The sequence below is a fragment of the Rutidosis leptorrhynchoides genome, chromosome 11, assembly GCF_046630445.1.
Source record: "Rutidosis leptorrhynchoides isolate AG116_Rl617_1_P2 chromosome 11, CSIRO_AGI_Rlap_v1, whole genome shotgun sequence".
NCBI lineage: Eukaryota > Viridiplantae > Streptophyta > Magnoliopsida > Asterales > Asteraceae > Rutidosis > Rutidosis leptorrhynchoides.
In genome coordinates, this window is record NC_092343.1 from 388682461 (window position 1) to 388697333 (window position 14873).

Here is a 14873-nt window from a genome sequence, read left to right on the forward strand (position 1 = left end):
TCTTAATGGTGGAGTATGATAATTCTTGTTAAGAGTTATGATTGTCTGTGATGACAATGATTGTCGGTTTAGACAATGTTCGATGAAGATGCAAGTTTTGTCTCTTGGGAGATAATGTCAACGGCATGAAGATGAGGATCTTGAAGTTGTCGTCGAGGAAGCGTCTACATCGGTTATCCTTGCAATGTGGAAGCCTGATTATCTTCTTCTATCCAAAAGGTGGAGATTTGTTGGTTTATTTTGGCTAGTAGAAGATATGTTTATCCCACATTGGTGGGAGGAAGATGTGAGGGGTGAGTGACTTGGTTATATAAGAGGGGCTAAGTCTTCATTCCAAATCGCACCAATCAATACACTTTAAGTATTTGATTATTTCTTTCTTTCTTACCCTTGTTTGAGAGTTGTATTAGTTAAATATTTTGGAGAGTGTAGTTGGCTTAAGAGAGTCGTCTATATCATTGTAACAATTTGTGATATAGTGTATTTCTCTCTTTGGGGGCCGGTGGTTTTTCTCCTGTTTTGGAGTTTCCACGTTAAATCTTGTGTTGTGTATTGTTTTTATTTCTTTACTATTATTGTTGGGCTGGGTAGTGGGAATTAGTGAGACCGTAATTTTCCAACACTTCTTCCACACATAACTATGATAATCTGAAAGAAAAAAAACAATTCTAATTTCCCTTACATTCTAAATGTCATCCCATTTTTTGCCCGCTGCTTCACTAATTACCCCAAAACCACATACTCCCCCCTTTAAAAACATCCCTTTCCCCTTCCAGATTTTTAGTCTCTCAAAATTACTCCCTTCCTTCTCGATTGTTCATCCGCCGGCTCGCCTTTTCAATGGTATTGATCGTTCTATCAACTCCATCCTTCTTCATCAAAATCACAACGGCTACTATCAACCACTAAAATCGGCCAACGATTTCAGGTACAAATTGGGTTTTGAGGTGATAAAACTGATTGACGGTACCAACCAACTAATGGTATGTTTTTCTGGTTATTTGGTTTTTATTTTTTATTTTTTTTATTGTACTGTGATTTTCCCCAATTACATGTAGTACACGGATAAGATAACATGATTAATTCTTTTGTTGGGATTGTATAAGTGATTTTTGTGTGTGCTTGATTTTATGAGTTATGTCTAAATTTTTCTTCGCTCGGATTTACTGAGACACAACTAAATGGGTTGGGTTATGATTAGGTTGTTTGAAATCTGCTGCTCGATTAAAAAGTTATTCCCTGAGGTGTGCCTTGCTGCTTCTTAAAAAAAATTTATTTTATTACTAAATCATTTTTTGTTTCATTGGTATGAACGGTTATTTGTAACAATGTTCATTGAAGGGCTATCGACAATTTCAGCCATCTCTGTCGCAGGTGATGATGTTGCCTACTTGCCTGTATGTTTTTGTTATGTTTCACTAATTCGTATATGATTTACGTTATCATAAGTTGAACTGTGTAGTTGTGAACGTTGATTTGGTGGGCTCGGTAACCGCTGTCTGTTTACAGACTGCTGTTGTTCCGTCTGTATATTCATCTTATTTATTTGGGTTATTAGTTGTTATTATTTTGAATCTATTTGGTTATTAGTTGATTATTTTGAATCTATTTGGATTATTACTATTTGAGTTATTAGTTATATATTCAATTGTTTTCTATTAGTTGATTATTACTATTTTGAATGTGGTTATTAGTTGGTAAATCTATTTGTTGATTTTTACTTATCTTTTGGTTTGTGTTTGCCTAGTCTTACTTTGTTATGTATAACCTGTTTTTTTTTGTGTCTCGATTTGGTTGTGAAAATGAACTAATTGCACCTAATAAAAGGGTTAACACTTACATGGAAGCGAATAGAAAGAAAAAATATGTTAAGAAGTCATCATGGGGATGATGGTTGTGTGTCTACCTTTTTGGCCAAAGCAGTAGAAGTAGTATTGATCGTTTCACATTTGTGGGGTCTTTTAACTATGCTGGTATCATTATGTTTGTTGTTAGTTTGTTATTGGTACTGTTTGTATTACGTTTCATGGTTGTCCTTATATTTTTGTTGTTGTTTTTTTTCCTTATATATGTTGCAGGGGTAACGAATTGTTATAACGAATTGGATGTTGGAGAAGTACCAACTAATAACCCAAAACTCTTCTATGATAGGGAAACTAAACAGGGGTAAGATTAAATCATCAAACACGTTGATAATGTTTGGTTTCGATTCAAATATAATTTTAGATAACTAAGCTAGGATGATGCATAGCTGTTACTGAAGAAAAAATTTCAGTATATTACTTGTTTGGCTATATCACTTATAATTTCGAGCTATGTTGTACAATGCGTATTCACTTACTTCCCGATTCAGATACAATGTTGATATACACATGAAATTTGAAATATTTTGGTTTTTGGTTTATAATTCATGAAATTTGAAATATTTGTTTTTGGTTTAGAATCAAAAACAAATATATTATAAATGAAAAGCTGAAAAGGAGACGAGTTAAATGGGTCGAAGTTCACTTGATTTTTTTTATTAATTTCATGAAGCAACCTAAAACAAATTTTCATAATGTTAGTTTACTATTGAAATAATTTTTAATTTAATTTTTGATTCTTTTGTATTATGGCAGCTGCTTACTTTCTCCTTGTAGGAACAATTGCTGCTTTCGTTGGGCAACATGTCGTAAGAAAGATGATTATGATATTCGGACGCGCTTTCACTAATTGTATTTTCATTCTCGCCTTCACTATATATGTTTTTTTTTTAACGGCCAAATATGAATTAAATATAAAAAAAACGCTCCTTAGCAAGACGCTAAAGGAGAAATTACAACGGGAATAGACGCCATGAGTTCCAATTAGACACTCTATGGCCTCTATTTTTAAGCCATCTAAAAAAATAAAAATAAAAATAACGTCAACTAAGCTAGCCCGATTACAAAAAGGTTCGTTAAAAACTATCCCGTTCCGGAAACGCCACAAAGCCCATAGGAGTGTAGCAACAATGATCTCAAGTCTGATTCTAGAATTAGAAGCCAAATTTCCATCCTCGATCTAACCTTTGAAGTCTTCCCAAGAATTGAAAGAAGGCATGTTACAATCGGTCCATAATTTAACTTTACGCCAAACATCCATAGCAAAAGAACACCCGAAGAACAAATGCATGCGATTTTCGACACCATTATTGCACACGGGACAAATAATGGTATTGATATCTAATCCCCTTGTGGAAAGGTTCCAATGAAGGGGGAGATAATCATGTATAATGCGCCACATGAAAATATTTACCTTCCTGGGGATAATTTTGTTCCAAGTCGTAGGAATATTAGAAGAAGGTAAGATAACCCGATCGATATGATACCTCGCACCCTTCACTGAAAAAACAGAGTCTGCTGAAATCGAACATGACCATTTGTCCTCAGCCTCCGTCAACAGAACAATACCGAGCTCGTCTTGGATAGCCTGAAGTGAAGAAACATTCCTACCTGTCAGTTCCGGACGCTTCCATGTCCAACACCACGACCCTGTAACCAATTTATCAGCGATCGTGTGATGTTTATTAATCTCCAAGTGATAGAGACGATTAAAACGATTAGCGAGAGAATCATGACCCGTCCAAATATCATGCCAAAAATTTATGTTCCGTCCATTACCTACTTGCATCTTAAAAACATCTCCCGGGAGTAACTTGTCGTTAATAATTTTGGAACAATTATCAACAATAGACGACCATAAACTATTACCAAGAGTGCTTTCAAAAATGTTTCCATGTATGGACTTAACAAGGGAAACCCATAAGTCATTCGGTTTCATTAAATATCTCCAACGCCACTTATATAACATGGCAAGATTGAAAGCCTTCAAGCTCCCAACATTAATACCTCCTTTTTCGAATGAAGCAAGAATCAAGCTCCATTTAGCCCATGCCATTTTTATTATTATTATTATTACTACAACCCCAGAAAAATTGAGATCTAATCGATTCGAGTTGCTTGAGAATAGATTCAGGACATTTAAAAACCGACATCCAATAAATGCCAAGGCTTCCCAAAACAGATTTGATCAACGTGAGACGACCCCCGGATGATAATAAATTAACTTTCCAAGGGGCCATTTTAGAATGAAATTTATCAATTAAAGCGGACCAACTTGACTTACTTTTCATATTAGACCCGATAGGAACGCCCAAATAGGTAGTTGGAAAAGATCCCCTTTGGCATCCTGAATCATTAGCGAGGGTATCAATCTCGGCATCACTAACTCCCATACCAAAAATATGGGATTTTGACACATTAATTTTCAACCCGGAGACCATATGAAAAGCATGAAGTAGACACAAAATATTATCGAATTGTTGTCTACTCCAATCTGAAAAAATGATAACGTCATTGGCATAAAAAAAATGAGATAACGTAAGCAAGGATTACCAACTTTGATGCCACGAACAAAATCTATATCCATAGCTTGTTGAAAAGCAATATGAAGTCCTTCCATGACTATGATGAATAAAAACGGGCTTAGAGGATCTCCTTGGCGTAAACCCCTATTAATAGAGAATTCTCGAGTCGGGTTACCATTGACTAAAACTGAAGTTCTAGCCGAAAATAAACAACCTTTGATCCATCTAATCCACTTTGAACCAAAACCTAAAGTGGTTAGCATACAAAATAACGGAGTCATAAGCTTTCTCAAAATCAACTTTAAAGAATAAAGCTTTCTGATTCTTTTTCTTGTACCATGAAAGGATTTCGCTAAGCATTAAAGGACCATCTAAAATCTGACGACCCGCAATAAAAGCGGATTGTTCCGGAGAGATAATCTTATCAATAACACAAGCAAATCTATTCGTGAGCAATTTAGTAATAATTTTGTAAAAAAAACTCACAAGATAAATGGGACGAAAATCGCTTACAAGGACCGGATTGGTAACCTTCGGAATGAGAGAAAAAACGGCCGAATTCGCGCCTATAGGCATAACTCCCGAAGTGAAAAAATTCCGGACATCCCTTATAATGTAGCTTGAAGGATGTCCCAGAAATGTTTTATGAATCGAAGCGAATACCCGTCAGGACCAGGAGCCTTGGAACTCCCGCAATCCCACACGACTTTTTTAATTTCATCCTCTCCGAAATCAGCTTCCAAAAATAAACTATCATCGACTGATAATGAACGTAACGGGTTAACAGGCTCGAATTGGATCGCAGGTTGAACCTGTTCAAACTTGGCAATAAAAAAATCAAGAAACTTGTTCTTGATAGTAGTAGGATCGGTGACCCAAGTACCATTAATCATAAGGCCGTGTATGTGTTGTTGTTTTCGTTTACGTTTTAAAGAACAATGAAAGAATTTAGAATTTTCATCACCTTCTATGTCCCATTTGACCCTCGACTTTTGAAGAGCATAATGAGAAATGTAACGCATTAAATCCTCCTGTTCTTTAAATAACGAATTGCGTGATTCAATCTCTGACATTGTGGCTGAACCAGAATCAATAATCAAATCCAAATCAATAATACTTTGCTTTATATCACGCAACCTGATGAATTCGGAGCTCCTCGACTGATGTATCCAACTCTTTAGGAAGTGTTTAAGCGTTCTAAGTTTAGCAATGATATCTCTGTTTGAACCTGAATTGATAATGTTCCATTCCTCACGAACCTTTGAATCGAAATCTTCCCTTTCGAACCACGAATCAAACACATTGAAATAAGTAGGGCCAAAATCAATCTTGTTTTGAAAGAGCATGATAGGGGAATGATCCGAAAAACCCCTCGGGAGCACCTCACCCTTGAGGTCTTCAAAAGAAGACATAATATTATTAGTAACGAAAAAATGGTCTAGTTTACTAAATTTACTTCCATCTTTAAGTCTCCAAGTATATTGAAGGCCGCCAAGAACGACTTCGTGGAGGGATGATCTTTCAATGAAATCGTTAAAAGCGTGAGCATCCCGGGCTGAAAAATCTGTACCAAAACGTTCACCCTCTTCTCGAACCGAATTCCAGTCTCCAAAAAAAATATAATCGCCATTATTCGAAGCCATGAAGTTAGAAATCGAATTCCATAAATCTATTTTGTCCGAGAGACGTTGTGGAGCATAAACATTGATCATATATACTTCAATATTCATTAGGTGAGTATCTTGGTTTCCATAAATCAAATCTATTAAAAAAAAATAAATAAATAAAAAATAACTTGTTCAATACATATAATATTGACACAATATCTTCGATTAACTTATATGGAAAATTGTGTTTGCACAGGTGGAGTTGGAATTTCAAATATGATCTGGAAAATTCAGCGAAATGAATATATGGGATTCGAGGATCTTTGCAAGCATGAGGTTTAGAACAGGTAAATCATTTCTATGGTTTTCTGATTTGTTTCTTGTAGTGCGTGTTAGATAATATGTTAGCCTAGTCCAATTATGTAATGGGCTTGGTCCATCTAGTTTTCTAGGGTTAGGACTCTATAAATAGTGATTATGTAAACAATAATATTTACAGGTTTCATGATTCAACATGGTAATCAGAGCTTAGGTCTGATCCTGAGACCTATTTGACTGCCTCGAGCCGCTGTCTCTATACCGTCCCGTCAAATCTTCCTATCCCCATCTCAAAAAAAAAAAAAAAAAAACCCCACCAAACAAAAAAATAATTAAACAAATAATGTGGCCGTCGGAAGTTGTTTGAATGTTCCAGATGCGATTACATTCATAGCCAATCAACACAATTTTCCATCTCCATCTTTTTATTATTCATCATTGTTATTATTAGTTTTTTTTCTTTTTCCTTATAATTGTTCTCTACAACAATCTGGGTACAAAGTTACTGCCGGTCAGAAACCATATCAAATGTCAACTTACCGCCACTTTATTATCTCACGTTCTTTTCTAAAATAAAGGAATAAATAAATCAATCGGCGTGGGGCTGAGCCGCCTAGCTTGACTAGATTCCAAACCTCGAAAAAAAAGAGGAATAAAAAAAAAACTATCTTGTTTTACAGCGTTGAAGAAGATTATATCGGTGATAAAAATTCTAAGCCCAAGTTCTGCTCAATCCTTAGGCTAAGCAAAGCAAGCCACGGCGTACCAGAAAATAAAAAAAAAGCGCTACTGAAAAGGAAACGCAGTCAAGCAATGCAACCAAATCAGCGAATATCATTCTATTCGGTGCAACAAAAAAAAATTGTCACTTTTGTTTATTTGTTAGTTTTTTTTTTAACTTCAGTCCAAACTTTTGCGATTTCGCCGTTCGGACTGCGGGGGAGTGTTAGATAATATGTTAGCCTAGTCCAATTATGTAATGGGCTTGGTTCATCTAGTTTTCTAGGGTTAGGACTCTATAAATAGTAGTTATGTAAACAATAATATTTACGGGTTTCATCGTTCAACAGTGCGAATGTAGTAAACTGGCTATTTATGTTCTTGATGAAAGGCGTAGCCTAAGATCACTTTATTAATTTAAAATTTAGTTCAGATTTAAATGTCTTTGGATTTGGAATTATGCTCTTGTGGACACTGATCTTAAAGTTGGCTTCTGGGACTCAGATGTTAATACATTGATGATTATATGCCAGTTTGTTAAAATTCTTTCTAATGAAAGGTTTATGTTGAAACCATTTTATAATTTGACATGATCCGTACGGTAAGATGCCTACTCTTACATATTAGATCACTTACGTTTTGATCCCAACTTTTATAGTTGTAAGATCGTAGTGTCTAACGTGTAAGTACTTCACAATGGAATAAGATCGTAGTGTCTAACGTGTAACAGTATGCAAGAGTATGCAACATTATGCCAGTATGATTTGCCTTTATGATCATCTTTAAAGTTAAATAAAATATAACCAAACATTTAAAACATGTATTTGTTACTATCTGATTATTTTGTGCACTTCACAAATGGAGTTTTTCTTCACTTAAAAGTTGGTAGGTTAAAAACATGCAACATTGCGACATACAGAATTCGAAACACAAGAAGTTTTCTTTTATCCCACATACAGAATTCGAAACACAAGAAGTTTTCTATTATCACACATACAAAATACGGAACACAAGTTTTCTTTTACTACACATACAGAATACGGAACACAAGTTTTCTTTTATCACACATACAGAATTCGAGACACAAGAAGTCTTCTTTTATCACACGTACAGAATACGAAACACATGAAGTTTTCTTTTATCACACATAGAATTGAATTCGATCTCTCTTATTTGAGTCTTTAGTCTGCGGAAGTTTATGACAACTCGAGTTTTTCCTTGCGGTGTTCAGGAAAATTGGGTTTTATATCCTCTTTTGCATCTTCAACCTGTTTATATTAAACAATTAGAGATCTATAAATTGATGAATCTGTCTTCAATTTGTTTATAAATGAGAGCCTATTCCTTCAATGAAGTAAACAGATATACAACAATTTTTGATATATACGAAACGTTTAAAGGAAGGTTGCTAGTATGTAAGGGCGTGATAACTTACTTGCAACTCCAACGCCTTCTTAAGTTGTGCCAGGACTTCTTTTGATGTTGGTCGTTTTCCTCTATCATGATCTAAACATTTGTACACCGTGTCTATAAATGTAGTCAACGATTTCGGAACAATTTCTTCCTTTATAGCTCCAAACACAATCTCATCTTTTTTTCCTTCTTCAAAATAATGTCTAATGAAACTAAGTAAAGATCGACCCTTAAGATTAGGGATTTTATATGTTGCTTTTCCACACAAGATCTCAAATAAAATCACACCAAATGAATAAATATCGGATTCTAAGGTTAAGAAGCCCGTTTCTAAGTATAAGGGGTCTACGTAACCGTGTGTTCCACAAGCACGATTAATAGTATAGTGTGTATCCTCGTCTATATTACTAATCAAGGAGAGTCCAAAATCACCGAGTTTTGCCTTCCATTCGTCGAACAATAGAATATTAGGAGTTTTGATGTCCCTATGTATCACCACTTCTTGTCCTTCAACACCTCCATGAAGAAAATCTAGCCCGGAGGCAATATCGATGCATATCATAAGTCGCTTCCTCCATGTAAGTTCAACATCATTCAAATACCTATCGAGACTTCCTTTAGGCGCACGCTCATAAACAATGAGTTTTTCATCTGTCTCGTCGCTATAGCCTACTAGACCGATGATATTCTCATGTCTATACTTGTAAAGAATTTGAAGCTCATTATAAAATTGTGGATGTCCTTGACCATGACTCGTATTTAACTTCTTGGCAACAATGGCGTAATGTCCATAACTATGTTTTTGTGCGACTTCTCCTATGTATACACTCCCAAAGCCTCCTTCTCCAATAACATGACTGAAATTATCTGTTGCCTTTCTAATGTCTTCAAATGACATTCTGAAGGTAGCGGCCTTATGATTTTTCTATTAATTTAAAGTCACGTTAAATATATTTGTCTAATGACATTAAAATATAGTATTAAATTTAATCAATTAAGGCATCTAATTAATGTGAACAATGTACTAGTAGTGACATCTAATCAATTAAGACATCTAATTAATGTGAACAACGTAGTAGTAGTGAATAAACTACTAGTATATATTTTATCTACTTACTTGAAACGACAACGATTTCTCAAGCTCTTCGATAATAACTTCAATTGTTGGGCGTTGATTTGGCAATTTTGCCAAGCACCGGTACGCGATTGCTATGAAGGTGTCTAATGAGTCTTTGTTGATTCCATTATACAGAAAATATGCATTTTCACTCTTTTCTTGCTTCAAGGAAGTAGTCAACTTATTCTTTATTATTCCTTTTTGGAACCATCGTTCCACCACTTGCTCCAGCCGCGTATCTTGACGAGACTCCTTTGACACTATTTTATCCACAGTAATCCCACAAAGGATTTCAAACAAAATCACTCCGAAACTAAATACATCTGATTCTGCTTTTAATATACCCCTATTTGCATATTCCGGATCCGTGTAAAATGTCATTGGACGATTATCATTCAATTGGAGAGCGTCGTAGTGTTGATTCTGAGGCAGGAATACAGCGTGTCGAAATTTAGTAATATACGCCATCCAGTCTTTACCTGTGATCTCAAACCCGATGTTTGCAGATTTTATATCACGATGTATTACCATCTTTTGGTCTTTCATCCCACGCTGAAGATAATATAATCCGTGAGCTATATCAAGGCAGACTTTCAACCAACTTTCCCAAGAAAAGCTAGGATATCCCAAATGGCGATCAAGATCAAAATATGAGATAAACTCAAACACAAGTATCATACCAGGTCCTTCGTCGCAAAATCCAAGAAAAGGGTGTATGTTTCGATGCATACAACTACCAAGAATTTCAATTTCTGTATCGAGCTTATATTTTTCAATGTGTATGTGTTTTATAACTACGTCGTAGCTTCTCTTAGGTAGATTATAATATTTAGTTTCCGTGTTTAAACCGAAAAGGTATTCTTTATCAATACATTCAAGTTTGCATTCGAATATAGAATACGAGTCACCGGTAAACTTCAGGCCTTTGGAAAAATCAGAAGTTGCCAACTTTATGACTTCAAGTCCAATCCTCAGATGTTCTACCTTCTTTACCTACAACATAGTGAGAAGTGGAGAAACACTTATTTTGATTATGGTTATGAATCCTGGAAACATAAATTTGCATTTAAAAGATATCTGGAAAAATAAAAAATGATTGAGTGGTATTTATTTTCATTATTTAATATAAATACAGTTATACTCCGGTACATTACAAAAGAAACATTTAGTAACACATTTTTATCATTTTATGGTACTTTATCATCTAACTTTGTGACAATTTATATATATTGTAGGCAAAAGTATGTGTACTAATTTACACATTTTATGAGAGAGTAGTGTCGTATCCGCCATTTTTATATCACTATTTTTCTTTTTTGGGTTCGTAGAGAAATTTCTTTTTACGACAATTACATTGGGTCCCTACTAGCAGCGAGTAAAACTACTTGGTGACGAGTCCTCAAGGAACCAGACCCATAATCGGGTGAATTGCGCACATTGCTATATGACTATTTATTCAAAGGACTAAAGGAGTGACTTTATTAAAGTGTCGCTATAAGTGTATCTTTATAAAGTTACCTTCGTGGGTTTGAATGACGTCGCACTTGTATGTGCATAGCTGACTAGTGCTGCTTGATGCTTGTTAAGATGCTACAGTAAAATAATACATACAATAAATGGTTAACATAAAATTATGTAGATTCTATGTTTTATTTTTTATATAACAGGATAGATGGATGCCGAAATAATATACTCCCTCCGTCCCAGATTAATTGTCCCCAGACAAAAAACACACAGTTTTAGGAAATTCCACTAACTTTATTTCTCCACCAATGAAATATCTTCTCTCTCCATATCCACCAATGAAATATCTCCTTTCCTTTCTATTTATGGAAGTAGACAATTAATTTGGGACATCCCAAAATGGAATACTGGACAATAATTTAGGGACGGAGGGAGTACTAATATGAAGATCAAGATTCTGGAAATTATTATGGTTATGATTTCTGGAAACATAAATTAGCATTTAAAAAAATCTGGAAAAATAAAAAATGATTGAGTGGTATATATTTATTATTACTCCGTAATACTGTATTTAATTTAAAGAAACCTAAAATTTTCAAGTGAGTCATTATGGGGTATTAATTCATTTATATTGGGTGTATTTTCTTAACGTTTAATAAAATATCTATTTAAATTAAAATACATACAATTATACCTTAGAAAATAAACATTTAATAAAATATTTAGTGGCACTTTAGAAACTGTCGTTATATAATTTTGTGACACGTTATAAAAAACTGTAGGTAAAAATATGTGTACTTACGCATTTTATGAGAGTAGTGAGAGTAGTGTCGTATCCACTATTTTTATATCACTTTTTTTTTTTTTTAAAAGGATCGACTTATTAAATTGTCACTATAAGTGGTACCTTCTTTTTAATCGTAATTATTATGTTTATTAAATTAAATATTAAGTTACCTTCCAGGGTGTGAATGACGTCGCATTTGTATGTTCATGGTTGGCTTCTGATTTAGTAAACCCGTCAGATTCATTCTACATCACAACAATTAAATAGCGAACATCACAAAAATAATATAAGAATAGAGATGATATCATGCTAAAATAGTACATGGTTAAAATATAATTATTATGTAGATTCGATGATTTTTTATATAACTGGATGGACAAATAATATACTTCAGTAACGATGTCAAAATATGAAGATCAATATTCTGCAATTAAAAAAAAAAACATATTCCGTTATAAAAGGTTATAAGAAATTATGTAAATACGATGATTTATTTTTTGATATAGCATGAGGGGGAAATAGTATGCTCCATCCGGTCTCGTAAATATCTACTATTGACCTTTTTTTTTTTTTTTTTTTTTTTTTTTTAATGTTTTTGAGTTTTTCTAACTTTTACCATTAACTAGTTGTGGAGCCCTCGCTTCGCGCCGGGGGCTCCGTTTTGAATGCGAGTTAAAAAAAAAGTCTTGATCTATTTTGTAAAAAAAGAAATTTTTTCGACATCTAACATTGAAGGGTTGTTCCTTTTGTGAAAGTTGCTTATTTTAGCGTTCTTTTTAAATAAAAAAAAAGTTAGTTGATCTATTTTGTAAAAAAGAATGTTTTTCGACATCTTTTGGTAGCATTGAAGGGTTGTTCTTTGAAGAAAAGAGAGAAAAAAAAAAGTTAGTTGAATTTTTTATAAAAAAGAATTTTTTTCGAGATCTTTTGGTAACATTGAAGGGTTGGTTCTTTTACGAAAGTTGCTTCTTTTATCGTTGGAGACCAAAAAAAGTGAAATGACGAAAATACCCCTGGTTACTATTGGTAAATAGTGAAATGGTGTTTTGTCTATTAGTATATATGTAGATAATATTTTTATTATTTTATATTATATAATATTTTATTAAAATTACATAAATGGATTCAACTTTAAACGTGTTTCATTCATATAATTTCATCAAGTATTCTATAACACAAACAACTTAACAAACAAATTCAAAAAATAAAGACTTTCAAAAATCAAGTGGAAAAATCAAAATTCTTCGATTTATTCATGTTTAGAGAAACTGGATTCTTTGGAAGCAAATAATAAGGCTCAAAAATACAAAAAAAAAAAAAAAACAAAAAAAACTTGTACACTCGTTTGGGGACGAAAACACATCCTTTTTTCACACCACCATAAACAGAAAAAGGAAGAAACTACAAATTGAGGGTGTTATGTCTGACAACATATGGATCACTAACCCAACGCAAGTAAAAGAAACTTTTTTAAAGTTTTTTGTCAAAAAGTTTAAGGGTTCGGATCATGCTTCGATAGAACAACCAAGTTCTCACTTTAGATCTTTGTCTACTATAGCAAACGATTATATTAGTGCCGACTTCTCAGAAGCTGAAATTAAGATTGCACTTTGGTCTATTGGGTGCGATAAGTCTCCCGATCCAGACGGATTCACTTTCAAATTCGTGAAACATTTTTGGGAGCTTATCAGGGTTGACACCATGAACATGGTTCAAGATTTTATGTTCAATGCAACTATTTCAAGTGGGTGCAACAACTCCTCCTTTTCTCTAATTCCCAAAAAGGATAATTCGATTTATGTTCAAGACTTTGGTCCAATAAGTTTAATTGGAGTGCAATACAAGATCATTGCGAAGATTCTAGCAAACAGATCAGCCGCGGTGATTGATGAGGTTATAGGTCCAAGTCAGACGGCATTTATAAAAGGAAGACAAATCTTGGATGACCCACTAATGATTAATGAAGCGATTACATGGTGCAAGAAAAGGAAAGAAAGCAATGTTGTTCAAAATCGATTTTGAAAAGGCATTCGACACTATCCATTGGGACTATATTTTTTCTATGATGAACTTCATGGGCTTTATAGCAGAGATGGATATCTTGGATTCAAGCATGCTTAGTCTCCTCTAAAGCATCACTTCTTTTTAACGGTAGTCCTTCTATGGAATTCTCAATCGGTAGAGGGCTTCGGCAAGGAGATCCTCTATCCCCGTTGCTATTTATATATGGCATGGAAGGTCTTTAAGTTGCATTAAAAGACGCTACGAATGCTTCTCTTTTCAAAACCCTTCGCATCGGTAATGAGCATCTTTCCTATGATTTAGACTCATGTTTTTATCCGGATGGCGTAATATTTGCAGGCGAATGGATTGAGTCAAACCTCGAAAACTTGGTGATCATATTAGCTTGTTTTTTCTCTGTTTTGGGTCTGAGTTTAAATCCCCTTAAATCACTGTTATACGGTATAGGGGTTCCCCTTATTTTAGTTTCAGAAGCTGCAAGCAAATTAGGTTGTTTAGCGTCTAATATTCCTTCTATCCACCTGGGCATTCCGGTGGGCCGAAGCATGAACAGAGCTGCAAGTTGGAAGCCCGTTATGGAAAAAACTCGAAAATGCCTAGCTTCTTGGAAATCAAATTTAATTTCGATGGGTGGACGGCTTACTCTTATTAAGTCGGTTCTTGAATCGGTAGGAACATATTACATGTCGATGTTTAGAGCTCTAAAGAAGGTGATTAACAAGCTTGAATCGATGAGAGCATCATTTTTTTGGCGTGAAAAAGATAACTCCAGAAAAATTCATTGGGCAAGTGGCGTTTAATTCTTAATTCTTTGGATCAAGGAGGGCTAGGTGTGCCTTGACTAAACTCACTCAACTTGGCACTTTTATACAAGTAGAGATGGAGGTTTATCACATATAAAAACTCAAGCAGGGCAAAGTTAATAATGGCTATCCATGGAAAACCTCAAGGTGCAGTGATCCCGTGTGCTTCTAATACTTCTGGAACTTGGGTTTCTATTTCACGCCTGATAAATCTGATCCTCAATGAATTTTTGTT

General features: G+C 34.4%; 2 protein-coding genes across 2 annotated transcripts; both read right to left on the minus strand.

Annotated features, from left to right (window-relative positions):
* Window positions 1-2870: 2870 nt before the first annotated feature.
* LOC139876038 (uncharacterized) lies at window positions 2871-3918 on the minus strand. The gene is made up of 2 exons (XM_071863336.1): window positions 3277-3918; window positions 2871-2879 (listed from the first exon to the last, which is right to left on the minus strand). Exons 1-2 carry the CDS (start codon window positions 3916-3918, stop codon window positions 2871-2873), a joined length of 651 nt encoding a protein of 216 aa, XP_071719437.1.
* A 4310-nt stretch (window positions 3919-8228) lies between these two features.
* On the minus strand, window positions 8229-12432 carry LOC139876040 (uncharacterized). The gene is made up of 6 exons (XM_071863337.1): window positions 12424-12432; window positions 11984-12058; window positions 11081-11152; window positions 9563-10555; window positions 8468-9370; window positions 8229-8300 (listed from the first exon to the last, which is right to left on the minus strand). Exons 1-6 carry the CDS (start codon window positions 12430-12432, stop codon window positions 8229-8231), a joined length of 2124 nt encoding a protein of 707 aa, XP_071719438.1.
* Between the last annotated feature and the right edge of the window lie 2441 nt (window positions 12433-14873).